This window comes from Solea senegalensis, linkage group LG2 (genome assembly GCF_019176455.1).
Source record: "Solea senegalensis isolate Sse05_10M linkage group LG2, IFAPA_SoseM_1, whole genome shotgun sequence".
NCBI lineage: Eukaryota > Metazoa > Chordata > Actinopteri > Pleuronectiformes > Soleidae > Solea > Solea senegalensis.
In genome coordinates this window covers 36,021,126-36,037,177 of record NC_058022.1, presented here as the reverse complement: position 1 = coordinate 36,037,177, position 16,052 = coordinate 36,021,126, and the positions used below count along the sequence as shown (strand labels likewise).

Sequence of the window (16,052 nt, the reverse complement as noted above, 5' to 3'; positions counted from 1 at the left end):
TCATTTCAAATAACATACAATGGTATTTTTCCGCCACTCACAATTGAAATCTTTGTATACAAAACAAGAAACAAAATACAAAAAGTCAAATAAAAGTATACTTGAGAACTCAAACAAATTGGGAAAGATAGACGTATACAAAAAAACAAATAAAGAAATGTACACCAGGGAGTTTGAGTTCAAATATCTTATTTTGTAAAATTCTGTGACTGAAATTCTTTGTTCAGGTTTATTTCAGTGACACAAAGTGACCACACGAGGCAGCAGTAGACCAGCAGCTCCTGTGTTCCTGTGAGCTAAAATCAGTGATTTTCTCTATGGGCTTTGGTGTGGGAGAGAAACCTCAGTTTCCTGTTAAAAAGTCTCTCTAACAGTGAGATAAAGATGTGAACAAGTCCTTAAGATATTATTGTTTTATAACATCGTTTTAATGGATGCGTTTGATCAGTTGCTGGCAGCGTTATTATTGTCGTGTCATTTTGTCCCTCAGGTTGGTTATATCCGCATCGACGGCAGTGTCCCATCGTCAGAGAGAATCCAGCTGGTCCACAAGTTTCAGAGTGACCCGGAAACCAGAGTCGCCGTCCTCAGTATTCAGGCTGCCGGACAGGTATCTAAAATCAACTCTGTTTAATGTAACAATGAAACAAACTCTGAGCCCAAACATGTTTATTGACACCCCCCCCCAAAAAAACTGAGTTGTGTTCTTCACAGAGCGTGGATTTTGATTGACACTTCTTGCTTGGTCGGGTTAATGACTGTCAGGCGGCGAGAAGTCACAAGGACCAGTTCATTATCACTTTCAAATTAGTTGTCAATCAAACTGATCAAATCAATGGACGACGTCCTGAAGTGATGTTTGTTTTGTATCATGAGTGAGAAACTTGTGTGGTCATACGAGGTAACGACACTCAATCAGTGCTGACTGCACTGTGAGCACCCACTTTAGGAAACACTCGTCTAATAACATTTATGTCAGTTTAACAACATGTTCACGTCTTTATCTCACTGTCAGACAGACTTTTCCACCAGGAAACTGAAGTCTGTGAACCACTCACTCTCCCACAGCAAAGCCCATAGACAAAATCAGTGATTTTAACATCCCAGCACACAGGAGCTGGTGGTCTACTGCTGCCTCGTGTGGTCAGTTCAGTTTCCTCTTGGAAAAAACAGCTCCATTTTCATCTAATCTCAACAGTTCTAATTATAATCAATGAAATCATATGATAATTGATCATTTAATTTTAATTTTCACATGATCATTTTTTAATGAACCTGCATTTCTCCACTTTAACAAATCAATCTTACTTTTACCCCGCACCAGTCTCCAGCTACTCTGAACAATAGTGCTGAAATTAATTCAAATAATAACAACTGAAAAGCTAAACAGAGCCACGTGACTCATGATGGCGTATTATGTGACTCTAATTGGCTGCGGTGAATCATTCGTGGGGTTTTAGTAAATAGAAATTAAAGCAGAAAATGTGTCTGACTTCAAAAGTCATTGACATCAATTAATCCGAGTGAATGAACATGTGCAGAAATGTGATGCGTGCAGAGGAAGTAGGTGCTTGAAGCACTTGTGAGGCAATTAGCATTTAATATTCTCTTATTGAACTGAATTTCCTCAAATTAAATGTCATTAAAAACAGACTGGAGTGTTCCACTTGTGCTGAAGGAGCTGTGTTTTTTGTTCTGATTGGTTGTTATTTGCGTGTTTTCTCTCTTCAGGGTTTGACGTTCACTGCTGCCAGCCACGTGGTGTTCGCCGAGCTCTACTGGAACCCCGGTCACATCAAACAGGCCGAGGACCGGGCTCACCGCATCGGACAGACGTCCTCGGTCAACGTGCACTACCTCATCGCCAAGGGAACCTTTGACGCCGTCATGTGGTCCATGCTCAACAGGAAGGTGAACACACCTGGTGCTGATGATCAGATTTATCAAATTGTATTTAAAGAGATATTCAATGTTGGATGTCAGCGGGGACCCAAGAAGAATTTATCATTTTACTATACTCAAAAAAAGACCCTGCTAATAAAACCTACAGTACATCAGTTTAAGTCTACGATGTCTTTGAGAATATTCCATTTCCAAGAGGAAACTGAAGTTTGTAAACCGCTCACTCTCCCACACCAAAGTCTCCCACACCAAAGTCACACTGAAATTCTTTGTTCAGGTTTATTTCAGTGACACAGAGTGACCACACGAGGCAGCAGCAGACCAGCAGCTCCTGTTTCCCCACCAGCTAAAATCACTGATTTTCTCGAAGGACTTTGGTGTGGGAGAGTGAGTGGTTTACGAACTTGAGTTTCCTGGTGGAAAAGTCTGACTGACAGTGAGATAAAGATGTGAACATGTTCTTGAGATGTTATAGACTGAAACTGACAGACATTTTATGTGGTGAGTCTTTAGTTAAGTGGCTAAAATCTGTTCTTGTTTCTTGGCAGCCATGTTTACAGTGAAGCTGAGCATCTGTGTCTCTGGCAGGTTTCCGTCGCCTGCAGTCAGCCTTGACCATGTGTCACAGCCACAAACCACATATCCAAAAACCCCCAACTATCTTTTAAATGAATCCTCGCTCTAATTAGAAGTGTTTGTGTGAAGCTGAAATAAATCTGAATTCCCCGTGTGCTACAGGAGACGGTGACCGGGAGCACTCTGAACGGGAGGAAGGAGTATCTGAAGGCCGACCAGGCCGACGAGGACACGTGGGAGTTCCTCAGCTTCGCCGAGGCGTGGACGCCGAGCGAGATGCTGCTGTCGCCACAGCCGGAGGGAAAAGCAGGGCGTCAGAAAGACGACGTGTTCTTCACTCATGTGAGTAGAACCTGTAACTAACTCTGAAGCTTCAGACAGACCTGAACATGGTCGTGTTCAACGTCTGACTGTATGTAGTTCCCAGTGGACGACAGTAGGAGTCTGACCATCATCCATATCAGAAAACATCATGCATGTAATAAAAGTTTGTGCTTTAAGAGAGTGAAACTAACTCGCATCTTTGTTGGTAGTTGGAGAAGGAGAAGCAGCACGACATCCGCTCCTTCTTCTCCCCGAGCGCCAGCAAAGAGAAGAAGAGGAAGAGAACAGAGCGCGAAGAATCTTCTCCCTCCGTCGTCTCAGAGACGTCCACTGCGGTGTCAGTGAGTGAGACAGACTCTGAAGCAAATGAAGACAAGAGAGACACGTCTGACCTGGAACTCACCCCGCGGCTGAAGAGGGCACGTGAGCCCAGGTCTCGACTCAGCCAGTGGTCGGGTGGAGGTGTCGGCTCCCGCAGCCCCCACCCTCCTGTCTCCTCTGTGAGTCCACGGACACTAAGAGATCATGACCCTGCAACCGAGGCGTGGAACTGTGAGGCCTGCACCTACGCTAACAGCAGCCTACTGCCGTACTGCGAGATTTGCGAGTCCCCGCGCTCTTCCTCAGGTACGATACATTAACACAAGAGCAACAGTTCAATCTACGATGGCTAAAGAACTGACGTTTGTAAACCACTCACTCTCCCACACCAAAGCCCATCGAGAAAATCAGTGATTTTAGCTCACGGGACACAGGAGCTGCTGGTCTGATGCTGCCTCATGTGGTCATTTTGTGTCACTGAAGTCAATCTGAACAAAGGATTTACAAAATAAGACATTTGAAGTGAGTGATGGTGGCAGCAGTGGATCAACAACTCTTGTGTGTGTGATGTTAAATCGACACATTTCTCTATGGGGTTAGGTGTGAGAGAGTGAGCGGTTTACAAAAGACTGTCTAACAGTGAGATGAAGACATGAACATGTTCTGTAGATATCGCAGACTTCAGGAGTCCTACATTGTTGGTCAACTGTGGCTCCGCCCTCTTCTATCCTCCATTTCTGACACAATATCATTGCGTAGGAAGGCTCGGTGTGAATGCAAAGATTTTTCCATTTTTAATCCCCCACCACCATCTCACTGATTTATTTTCTCATCAGGACAAAGACAGTCAGTCCACCGTGTCTGGTTTGAACTGAAGCACACGGAGCTGAAACCCACTCAGTGCATTATTTTCCCTCCTGTCAGGATCAATCGTCACAGTCTGTTGACATAATAGTTGTGAACAGCGTTACAGATTTCACCAGATGGAGATGCATGATAGAGCGAGATGGAGGCAGGTTTGCCAGAGTCTGAAATAGCTCTGTTAGAGGAGAATATTCTCCCTCTCCCTCCCTCTCTCTCTGTCTGTCTGCAGATGACAAGGACGCAGTATAATTCTCACCTGTCAAACTCACAGAGAGAGAGAGAGAGAGAGAGAGGACAGACACATACCGTTGCTGCAAACGTCTCGCACAAAGTTGGAAGAAAAAGTTGAGGCGGCTCTCGTTGATAACTCTGACAGCCTATGATTGTGTTCCACTGAAGTGAGGGGAGGGGGAGTCGGCGTGACCCGGCGGCTGCAGGTCCGCGCTCTGTGTGTTTGTGTGTGTGCGTGCGCGTGACACATCAGCTCAGAGACGGCTTTTTAAAAAACAATGTCCTCAGGTTGTTTAGTTCTTCTGTTAATCGTCCAGATCTTCATAGAAACAGCTGATTGTCAGCGTGCATATAATACTGTATATGCAGACTTTACTTCAAAATTACACGTTTGTAAACCACTCACTCTCCCACACCAAAGCCCATAGAGAAATCTATGGATTTAACATCCCAGCACACAGGAGTTGTTGATCCCCTGCTGCCTCCATCACTAAGTTCAAATGTCTTATTTTGTGAAATCCTTTGTTCAGATTGACCGCAGTGACACAAAGTGACCACACGAGGCAGCAGCAGACCAGCAGCTCCTGTGTCGCCGCGAGCTAAAATCACTGATTTTCTCTCTGGGGTTTGGTGTGGGAGAGTGAGTGGTTTACAAACTTCAGTTTCCTGTTGGAAAAGTGAGATATATCACAGACTCAGTCTGAGGTAGATTTTATTATGTAACCCCAGAGCTTAAATTGGAGGTGTTCTCTGTGGAGTTTGGTGTGGAGTGAGTTGTAGAAAAAGCACATTCGCAATAATATTGTGAATTACCACGACTTTGGTCAAGCTAGTTAATATTTGTATATTGCCCCACGCCTAGACAGCTTTTAAAGCTGAATGTTGATGTTTTAAAGCTGAATGTTTTTAAAAGCCGCATTTGACTCTTGAGTCTCTTCATGTTTGTACAGGATCTATATTCAGTGTTAAAGTTCATTGAACACTGGTTGGGGGTGGAGTTGTGTTTGCTGCTCAGTCTTGTAAAAGTGAGGACATCATACAAAACACACACACACACACACACACACACACACACACACACAGAAGTTTAGCCTCCATTTCGTGCAGCAGATGCTTGCTAAGTGTTGAGCTCTCTCTCTCACACTCTCATCTTTGTCGCCGGGCACGCAGGGAATTTAACAACCTGCTAAATTTGTCAATGACAGGCTGTGCTGGAAAAATAACAACAGTGTAGATGCAGATGTCTGTCGACCCGACTCTGCTGCTGGAAACGTTAGAGAATCATCAGAAACGTTTTCCCCCCTCAGGAACAACGGCTTCTCACACTGAACACAGAGAGATGTGACGCTGCGTCTCACACACACACACACACACTGTGTCGCTGGAATTAACGATGGAAAATCAGAGCGTGACACGAGGATGTCAGAGGAAGCGTTTGGTTCCCATGTCGTGTGAAAACACGTCGCGTCAGCAGCTGCAGAGAAATAAAATTTAGATTTCTTTTTTTTTCTCCTTTCTTCTAATGAATCATAAGGTGTCGCCGTGATGTCAGCAGCTCATCTTAAAATTCATTATCAGGGTTTTTAACAGTTTTTCATTTTCTCACTCTGAGGTAAACAAAAGCAGCTTCATTTCTGACAACAGCCGTCAGTGTCATTAGCTTTAAATAGCAATGATTTTCCTCATTGAAGTTTAATAAAAAAAAAAAAAGGGAAAGTAAAATTATTCTGCAGTATGTAGGAGAGGAGCACTGAGCAGGAGTTTAGCAACAGAGTGAGGAGAGCAGGTGATTGCCTGGGGGTGCAAGCTGAGTGAGGAGAGTGCATTAGTCCACAGCAGATAACAATTTTAGCAGTTAATTCATCCATCTTCTATTTAAAATATGAAATGCAGTCCATTTATCGTGGTGTTATGTCGAGGCCAGACTCAGAATCGCAAAATCCTGGTGGAATAATTAACCGTAAATGATTAATATAGGAATAGTTTAAAGTTTGCACGCCTGATAACGTTTACTCCTGCTTGATTCTGCAGTATCTGAAGAATATTTTTGACACATCATCTCACTGTTAGACAGACTTTTCCAACAGGACACTGAAGTTTCTCCTCCTGAAGATTCAAACTGGATGTTTACTGTCAGTATATACTCTCTGTGTGAGTGTGTGCAGTGGACACGTCTGTCCTGCAGCTCTGTCACCAGCAGTTTGTCTCTCAGTACCTTCACCTTCAGTTGGAGACAGTCACAGGATGAAGATAACGTGGTTTCTGGCTCATAGATTGTCTCTGAACCTTTTCCTTCTTTGATGTTGCAGCTTTTTGAGAGTTGAATGTCAGATTGTCTCATGCGCTTCCAGACGTAGTTTGTTTTCTGTAATCCGTAATCTCATCACTGCAGACACAATGCGGCCCTCGCCGTGGAGGTGTCCGGTAAAGTCGAGGTTCGGCCCTTTAGGATTCTTAACGTCTTCCTCGGCGGGGACAGCTTAGCACAAATTGAGTCGTCTCTGCGCGGTCTCGCTCGGCTTGTTAGTGAAGGGGGGCGGGGGCGAGGCTGGCGGTGGCGGGGCCGGGAGCCCGGAGACTCGGATGACATTTGAGGAAAGCGACCAGAGGCTGGCCTTTTGACGAAACAAGCCACAGAGAGGCGGGATCACTAATTAGCCCTCTGTGTCCCCGAGTCTCGCAATTTACTGCCTTGTTAGATTTCACACCTCGAGTTCAACAGCGGCGTGAAAGACAGGATTTAAATATAACGACGGGAGCCGAGGAAGTAAAGTGTATGAAACCTGTGTTAAAGATTTACACGCGTGCGTTGGTTTTTTACCTTTAAAAGACTCGCCGTACAAGAGCGATTCTTAATAATTAAAAGTCTGTGGATGGCGATGGTGTAATCCCTGCATTCATTAACATTTCTCTGGCTTAGATTTCTGCTTGACCTTAACGGAATTGCACCATTCTGCTTGAGTGAGAATCACAGGGATGCTTTTAGGAGTGGAAGCCTGATATCAGTGCACAAGGTGCCGCGTGCCACTCCTTCACCGGCCATTATCAGCTGTGTGAGCGCCACCAGCCGCCACGGACAATTATTTTGTTTAGATTTGATTGTGCGTGATGCAGGCGAGCAATTAACGAAGCAATGTGACACGAGCATAATTCACTCTCACTGAGGATTATACTGGCTGTTTGATCTGAGAGCGGGTGAGAGGGTGAGGGAGCTGATGTGCTCACCTTCAGTTAAAACTGTCAATTATTATCAATGAATAAGTTCAAAGTGAAGTTTGTAAACCACTCACTCTCCCACACCAAAGTCCATAGAGAAAATCAGTGATTTTAGCTCGCGGGGACACAGGAGCTGCTGGCCGACTCCTGATCCACTGCTGCCTCCATTACTCTGTTCAAATGTGTTATTTTGTAAAATTCTTCATTCAGATTTACCTCAGTGACACACAGTGACCACACGAGGCAGCAGCAGCAGCAGCAGCAGACCAGCAGCTCCTGTGCCCCCGCAGCTAAAATCACTGGTTTTCTCTATGGACTCTGGTGTGGGAGAGTGAGTGGTTTCCAAAAGTCTGTCTAACAGTGAGATAAAGACGTGATCATGTTCTTTCGATATCATGATGTAACACACCGTACCTGATACAACCCCACTTCAAATATCCTGTACTGAATCTTTGATGCATCATGGAATTATAATCTGATAATGTAAATCAACACTTTCCACCATTTCGCCCCTCTGCTCGTGTCTGTCCATCTCTCTCACACTCACATCCTCTCAAACTGTCAGTGGAGGACTTACGACAGCTAATAATATCACTAATGAGCCATATTGAGTTTACTTTCATGTCAGCAGTCATTTTGTCACACGCTTCACATGATGGATATCTCACTGGGGAATGAAACTCTTCAAAGTCTGATTACAAGTCGGCCAATAAAGTCATCTTCATCTATCTCTGTCTCCCTCTCTTTTCTGTCCTGGCTCAGGGCCACGCAGGCCTCAGCGACCTCGGCCGCCCGGGAGGGACCAGACATGTGCCGTCCTCTCCGGCTCTGACAGCGAGCCAGGGCTCAGTCTGGGAAAAGCCCGGCCTCGGAAACGATGCAAAGGCAAACAGAGCGGGGAGGAGGAGGAGGAGGAGGAGGACGAGCCTCAGAAAGACAAACAGAAACCGGGAGAAGCAGAGGAGGACGACAAGCAGCGGCTCAAAGGCAAACAATCAGCGGGAGATGGAGGCGACAGCGTGGCTGCTGGTGGCAGCTGCCTCCCCCCTGACCACACACAGGGTAATCCCACCTGCAATCTTCTCCTTTTCATATCTAGGGAAATTGGCTGCTGCTGCTTTGTCACCTGCCCATATAACGCTGTTTAATATCATCACTTCAAACCAATAAGGGAATAGAACTCATTCCATATGGGGCTGGGCATTATTATTCTGACTATTATTAGTATCTAGTTGAGGATATTGCCTGTTTCTGCTCTCAGGAAGCTCCGGGAGATATTGAGTGAAAACCCGCACTAATCTCCCGAGTGCAGATGTTGAAACATGTGACCTGACCTGACCGTCCACTCAGTAACTGACAAGCTTTTTTTAATAAAGTCGCTTTAATTACCTTAAAGTCCCCCCCTCCCTCCCCCCGCCCCCCCGAACCAAGTGAAACACGACCTGCTTCCACGTCCACTCAGGTTATAAGTGCTCATGTCTGCCAGAAACTAATTCCCACTTACACAGTATGTAATATTGCAAATGAACACCTCTGTGTTCAAGTCTCTGAGGGATACACAAAGCAATAAATTGCTCTAATTACAAAGAACTAATTACACCGTGTGCACTGTGAAGAGCTCTTAAAACAAAAACAAAAACAAATTGCCTGACGAGCAGAGACGAGGACACGCCGGTGACCTGGGTGTGGCCTCTGAAGGCAGGCGGACATTTTGAGGTTGGCGTTATTGAAGAGTGAAAGTGAGCCGCTGATCGCAGGCGCTTAGCGTGGAGATGAAGGTTTTTAAAGGGAAAGCTTTCCTCACACACACACACACACACTCATTTAAAGCTATATTATCACCCAGAGAGTGTGTGGAGTGTTTAATTTCATCATCTCTGCAGCTTCATGTGCTCCCTGATGCTCTGAGTCTGCACTCCTCCTCCTCCTCCTCCTCCTCCTCCTCCTCCTCCTCTCCTGCAGAAGAAAACAAAGACACAGAGAGGCCAGGTTTTCTTTTTAAATGACACGAGCAACAACTGTAACACCTGTCGTCTCACAGAGCCGTCTGTCCTTTTATTCACCTGTCTGTCCGTCCGTCCATCCATCTATCAATCATCCATCTGTCCGTCCGTCTATCCATGTATGTATTTATCTATCTGTCTGTCGGTCCCTCTATGTATCTGTATGTCTGTCCACTTATCTATCTGTCCAACATCCATCCATTCATTCTGTCCATCCATCCATTTACTGTATCTCTCTCTCATCCATCCATCTATTATCCATCTGTCTGTCTATTCATCATCTTGTTATCTATATGTCCATCCATCTATGTATCTATATGTCCGTCCACCTCTCTCTCTGTCTCTGTCTGTCTGACCTTGTTGTCTGTGTAGTCGTCTGTGTGTGTCTGTGGTCGTGGGTCAGTGTTGTTGTCGCTGCGTCTCCATGTCAGAGTGTGTGTGCGTGTGTGTGTGTAATGTGAGACACAGCAGTGACCTGTGAGGTCAGCGGTGGAGCCTCATCATTTTTCCTCTACCTGCCCGTGGTTTTTGGGGCGTCAGAGTGCAGAGCTGTCCTCCGCCCCTTGATTGCTCTGAGATTACTTTCCTCTCAGCACAAACAGGCAATCACTCCTGCTCCACCTCTCTCTCTCTCTCTCTCTCTCTCTCCCCCCCTCCCTCTGTCCTGTGTGTCGCTGCGTCCATCTGCATCACACAAACGTCTAAAGGTTGTTTTTGTGTCTTTATGTTTGAGGAGTGCAGGATTCTCACATCCTCGCTCTGCGATGCTGCAGAAAGATGAGATGACTCAGTCCAATTAGGCCTTGTTTTCCTTCTCTCACTGTAAAATAAGGGATAAATCCCTCTGGGTGTTCTGAAGGCACCGTTCATACTGTGTAAGTGACAGTCTAATAAGACGGCTTTGTAAGATGAATTGCCCCTATTGTATAAATGGCCCACTTAATGCAGCTGGCGCGTTCCTCCACTGCAAACTTGGGAGGTGGAGGTGGAGGTGGGGGAAGAAGAGGAGGAGGAGGAGGAGGAGGTCGTACAGCAAATATAGGCTGCACGTGTAGAGGCACAGATAGATGAGTGTTATATGACATACATGTTCAGACACGTCCAGGAGAATCACACCTGTACCGATGATGACGTCCATGGTCCAGGAAAGGTCAGCGGGGCACAGTATTACAACAAACGTGTCAGTGAGTGTGGAATAAAGTGGTCAGCACACGATTTAAACATGAAGACGAGTGTATCGTCTGCATACACGTGAAACCAGAATGACTTAAAGAGTTGTTGTTTAGTTTCATATAATAAGTTTAATATCTTAAATTGTTGTGCATAAAACAACTCATCCCTTATTAATATTATCAACCATTTTGATTATCAATTAAGCTTCTTAAATGAGATTATCATTCATTCATTCATTGATTACCGTTGGAGACGATCCTGGACCGTTCTCACCGTTCATCCAAGTCCAATTAACCGGGAACAGTGCTAGCCGCTAATCCACCACGTGGAGAATGGCATTGTTTTTGGCCGTACATGTGTCGCTGTTAATGAACAAAAGAAGCAGATTTTTCGATGTTTATATTTCAGATGTGATGCGTGTCCTTGCGTTGAGCTTCCGTTGAGCTCATGTGTTGGGTGGCAGCAGCTTTTTGTTCTTGTGTTACTTCAGCACAGACTCAGTCCGGGTACACGGCACACAAATCTGACTGTGTCGCTATTTTACACCATTAGCATGCCAAATAGACACACATATACGCACACACACACACGCACACACACACACAGCAGGCAGACAACTGGCTGCGCACAGTGATTTAAGGCAAGTATCATCAGAGTGTTATAGGTCATTGTCTAAATGAAGCGTGGTCGAGCAGCGGCAGTCTCATTTCCACCGCCTGACCTTTTCTTGCTCGATGCCGCCAGGATGAGCAAGCTACATCTCTGACATTAATGACCCGCGCTCTCTCTCTCTCTCTCTCTCTCTCTCTCTCCGTCTGTGACTGTCATTTTATCACTCTCTCATCTCTCTTTCTGTCTCTGCTGTTGTTTCATCCTGTTGTTCAGCATTCTTGAGTTGTCTTGCTGAGGTTTCTTTCAAAAAAATAAATTAATAAATGTTATGTTCACATGACCTCTAATGTAAAAATGAGAGACCAAACCCCTTTGTGTAATTGGACAGCTTAAGGCCCAAACAGCAGCATTTATTATCAGGGAATGTTATGATATCAGTTCATGTGTTTAGCAGATTAAACTTTGACAAACAAGCGCCTCTGCAGTGCTAACCTCTGAGGAACCAAAGCAGAAAAGGCATTTTTAACATCACAGCACACAGAAGTTCTACTGTTGTATTTGATGACTTCAGTGTTTGAAATCCTTTGTTCAGATTAACCTCAGTGACTAACTAGCTAAGTATTAACAACGACGAATAGCAAGTAGTGGCTATTTATTGAACTAGCTTTTAGCCAAGTAGCTAACTAACAGGCCTTTTGTGACAGCGGATATTTGGACATGATTTAGCAGGAATAGCATATTTATTCAGTTTGAGTGAGTCAGCACAGTGCGACAGTAAATCAGTGTGTTCTAGAAATTGACACAGTCCTGTGAAAATCACGTATCTCCAAGTGCTAACTTTTTAGCATTTTTTTATGGTTCATTTTGCACAAGAACATTAATTTGTCTGCAAAGACCTTTAAAGTGATCTAAAATTAGCGTGGCGAGTGAAATTCTAAATGTGCTGAAGTGAGGAGTGAACAGATGTACCAATAAAGCTGCTAAAGCCAATGCTAAGCCAGTAATATGTGCTCTGTGAGACATTAATTAGGTTTTCCCTCCTTGTCCCAGCAGAGCAGAGAGCGGCGTCTTCTGCTGATGCTAATGACCACGATGAGGACGGAGACGGCGTCAGCGCGGCTCATCCTGTCTACACAGGCCTGCAGTTCTGTGCCAGCCAGTACACAGACCGGATTTACCTTTACACCAAGGTACTGCAGCCGTCTACGTGCAGTCTAATTACACATATTGGATCAGGGTCAGACTCGTCTCATAAGGGAAGCAAGCTTGTGATTAGCTTATTTAAAGAGAGAGTTCTGGTGTTTTTGAAGTGTGGCAGGTTTGAGGTACTGCGGTGAGAAAGAAGTTTTAGCTCACCTCATTAAATCTGTATGAGTTTAGATAAGCGTGCTATTGTAAGAACATGTTCACGTCTCTGTATCTCTGCTCGACAGACTTTTCCAACAGGAAACTGAGGTTTGAAACCACCACACCAAACCTCATAGAGAAAATCAGTGATTTTAGCATCACACCACACAGGACTTGTTGATCCACTGCTGCCGCCATCACTAAGTTCTAATGTGTTCTCTTTTTAATTCTGAGTTTAAAAATATTCGTTCAGATTTACCTCAGTGACACAAAGTGACCACACGAGGCAGCAGTAGAGCAGCAGCTCCTGTGTCCCCACGAGCTAAAATCACTGATTTCTCTATGGGCTTTGGTGTGGGAGAGTGAGTGGTTTGGACATTTTCTTCAGACATTGTAGAATTAAACTGAGCCTTTTGCAGAGTGGCTAGAAAAATGTTTTATTATTCTAAGCTGTGTTGTTTTATATATTATCTTAAAAACATTTTTTTTAAAAAAGCTTGTCAGTGTCAGAGAAATTGAATCTTCTCATTTTCTACATGAAAATGTCTCCTGTAATAAATAATAACATTTCCAGAGTCAAATCAATGTCACATTCAGTGGAATAAAAATATCATTAATAGACTTCACTGATATTGAGACGTCTTCATCAAACCACAGTGCAGTGATGAAAGTAAGAGACGTGCGCTTCTGTCGCACGCGTCCAATTAGCAAACAAGACAGATGAGAGGAGACGCGTGGAGTCAAGAGTTTATAATGAAGTAATGACGATCACTGTGTTAACTCAGAAAACATGCTAGATATGAAGGAGAACCTGCAGGAGTTATTTCACCTCTTTATTTTGTCGTTTTCTCTGAAAGTGACACAGAAAAGCTCCTCAATTCCAACCGTATTCTGTCACTCAGTACAAATGAAAGCTTTAAGAAATTACAATGGATTAGGGCAACGATTTCTCACACTAATCCATCTTCATCCACAGCCATACTCGATTTATCAGCTCTCTCTCTAAGGATCCTGAACTTAAATGTTCAGTTAATAATATTGATTTAAATCGAAACATTTGAATTCCAAAGTTCAGGTAGAGAATTATGTTATGGTTAGGGTTCATTAGGATGAATTGTTTGGGCCATAAAATGTCAGAAAATGGTTTTTTTTGAAAATTTCTCAAACCAAAATGATTGAGTTTGAATGATTTATTTGTTTTATGAAGCAAAGAAACAAGAAAATATTCACACACACAAACTGAAACTTGTTTTAATTATTAAAAAAACCTAACCCTCAATTATCAACTGTATGGTGTATTATTATTATTTATATGACAATTCATTTAGTCATTGATTAATAATTGATTGAAACCTTGCAGCCCTAGTTGAAGTGTGACTGGATGAGATTCACAATATTATTGTGATAAATGTGAAAATCGACCTTGATATTGATTATTTTTTTAGTTTCTTAAAATAAAATTGTGCAAAGCCTGCAAAGAGTGTTTTTTTGTTTTTTTTTAAATAATTAAAAGAATCTTTGTGATTGTTTCAGCTTCTGAAAAGTGAATATTTTCTGCTTTCTTTGCTTCATATAAGAACAAAATCAAACATCATCATTTTGGTTTCTGGACTAAAACGAGAAGTTGGACAAACACTGATCAACGTTTTCTGACACTTTATGGAGCAAAAATAAGACAATAAGTGTTGGTTGCAGCCCTGTTGAATCTTTTTTCCTGTCGACAGTCAGTGGCAGAAAAACTCGCCCATGAATGAAGTGATTTTCCTCTGACAAATGTTTACTGAAGGATTTTGGAGGAGCTGATTGAGAGATAATTACAGCAGGAAAACAGAAAGGAGTCTTTGTTTGAGATCATCAGGTGAGACGTTCCGTCAGGTGCTTCAGCGGCTCACGTCTCTGGAGTCTCGTGCACCCGAGCACACGGAGACACACCGTAGATTAACCTCGTTCCGACAATGATTACTCTCGTCTTGAGTGCCACTTGCCAACAGACCTCTGCACGGATGGTTCTGTGATACTTAACAGCCTTTTTGTTTCAATCATGAGCCACCGGCTTCCCTTTCCTCTGACACACACACACACACACACACACACACACACGAGCGCGGCGGCGATGATAAGCCACGGAGATAAACGTCCCCCGCTGTCGTTTAAATGAATAACTGGAGGAATTCTGGCTGGAAAGCCGTCACAGTGGGATAATCCTGGACCTGGTGTTGATTTCACTCAGGAGGCCGCTCAGCTCACGACCACGGGAAGACCTGTCAGCGAGGATTGAAGCAGAAATACGCAGTGTCTTAGCTCTTTTATGTCCTTTTGTTTTTCACTGTCTCGCTCTCAGGTGGAGAGGACACTTTGTCTCGTGTCCTCACAAGCAGCAGCAGCAGAGGGGCGGAGCCTAGCACAACAATCAATCAATCAATCAATCAAACAAACAAACAGTATTTGTCTAACACCTGTCATATACTGTCAGAGCTTCACAGTGTAAAAAGTGTGAAATAAATACATAAATAAACCTTAAAACAACATAAACCTGGACTGAAACCAAGAGAAAAATCAATAAACTTCCACCAAGACAAAAAATCAATGACAGGCAGAAGAGTACATTTAGAAAAATATGATCAAAGTGAGCACAAAAGGTACATTTAAAGCAACACAATTCAATAAAAAGTTAAAGAACACAACAAGAAATGAGCTAAATATCGTCAAATATTATATATAACTCACGGTTATCAGCATTTAAGACAATTTAAGCTCTGAATAATCTCTTTTTTCTGTTCTTTATTTCGATTTCTCAGTTTCTCAGTCACTAAGCAGTAAAATCTCAGAAATAACCAACGACTCATTTGTGTGAAAATTACCTCAAATAAGTGAAGATTGTTCTGTTTTATTTTTATTGTTAATGATTATCTTCAAAAAGAGAGATCACTGACGAGCTCCTTGGTTACCAGAAGTGTTGCCATGGCAACGGGTGAAGACTAAAGCGAGGACAGATTACAGAACATGAATATAATTAGAGTGAAATTACAGATGTGATGTATAAATGTGGCCTGTAATTATGGACTTGTATTGTCTGGTGTTTTTCACACAGGATGAAACAGATTTTCTTTGTCGCAGTTTTCACGTTTTATTTTGAAATTCTTCTGAATTTTACTTCATGTCTGATATTTGAATGAAAACCACGTAAATCAATGATTTTAGTTTGAAAAGAATATTCATGTGTGTTCTGAAGTTTTGTGTTTGTCTTTCTCCTCCTCCTCCTTCACTTCCTTCTCTTCTTCATCCTTCTCTTCTTGCACTTTCTCCTCCTCCTCCTCCTCCTCCTGCTCCTCTTCCTCTGTCAGGACGGTCAGGCGTTGAACTTGAGCTTCTTCCCTCTGGACATCAAACTAACCCACTGGGACGATCTGCCCGAGGCCTTCACCCAGCGCCGCCAAAATCAAATACAGGTCTGTCCTTCCCGCCAGGCCTTGTCTGTGTGTG

At 43.5% G+C, this 16,052-nt stretch overlaps 1 protein-coding gene across 3 annotated transcripts in view; it reads left to right on the top strand.

Moving 5' to 3' along the window:
- Positions 1–16,052, top strand: part of zranb3 (zinc finger, RAN-binding domain containing 3) — a 59,686-nt gene that overhangs the window by 27,239 nt on the left and 16,395 nt on the right. For 2 of the 3 annotated variants that reach the window (XM_044014161.1, XM_044014171.1), the window contains exons 10-16: positions 491–610; positions 1,732–1,911; positions 2,641–2,820; positions 3,012–3,429; positions 8,197–8,496; positions 12,273–12,412; positions 15,914–16,018. In XM_044014161.1, the coding sequence (XP_043870096.1) occupies positions 491–610; positions 1,732–1,911; positions 2,641–2,820; positions 3,012–3,429; positions 8,197–8,496; positions 12,273–12,412; positions 15,914–16,018 (1,443 nt within the window). The remainder of the gene's footprint in view (positions 1–490; positions 611–1,731; positions 1,912–2,640; positions 2,821–3,011; positions 3,430–8,196; positions 8,497–12,272; positions 12,413–15,913; positions 16,019–16,052) is intronic. The other variant, XM_044014178.1, reaches the window with a different exon arrangement.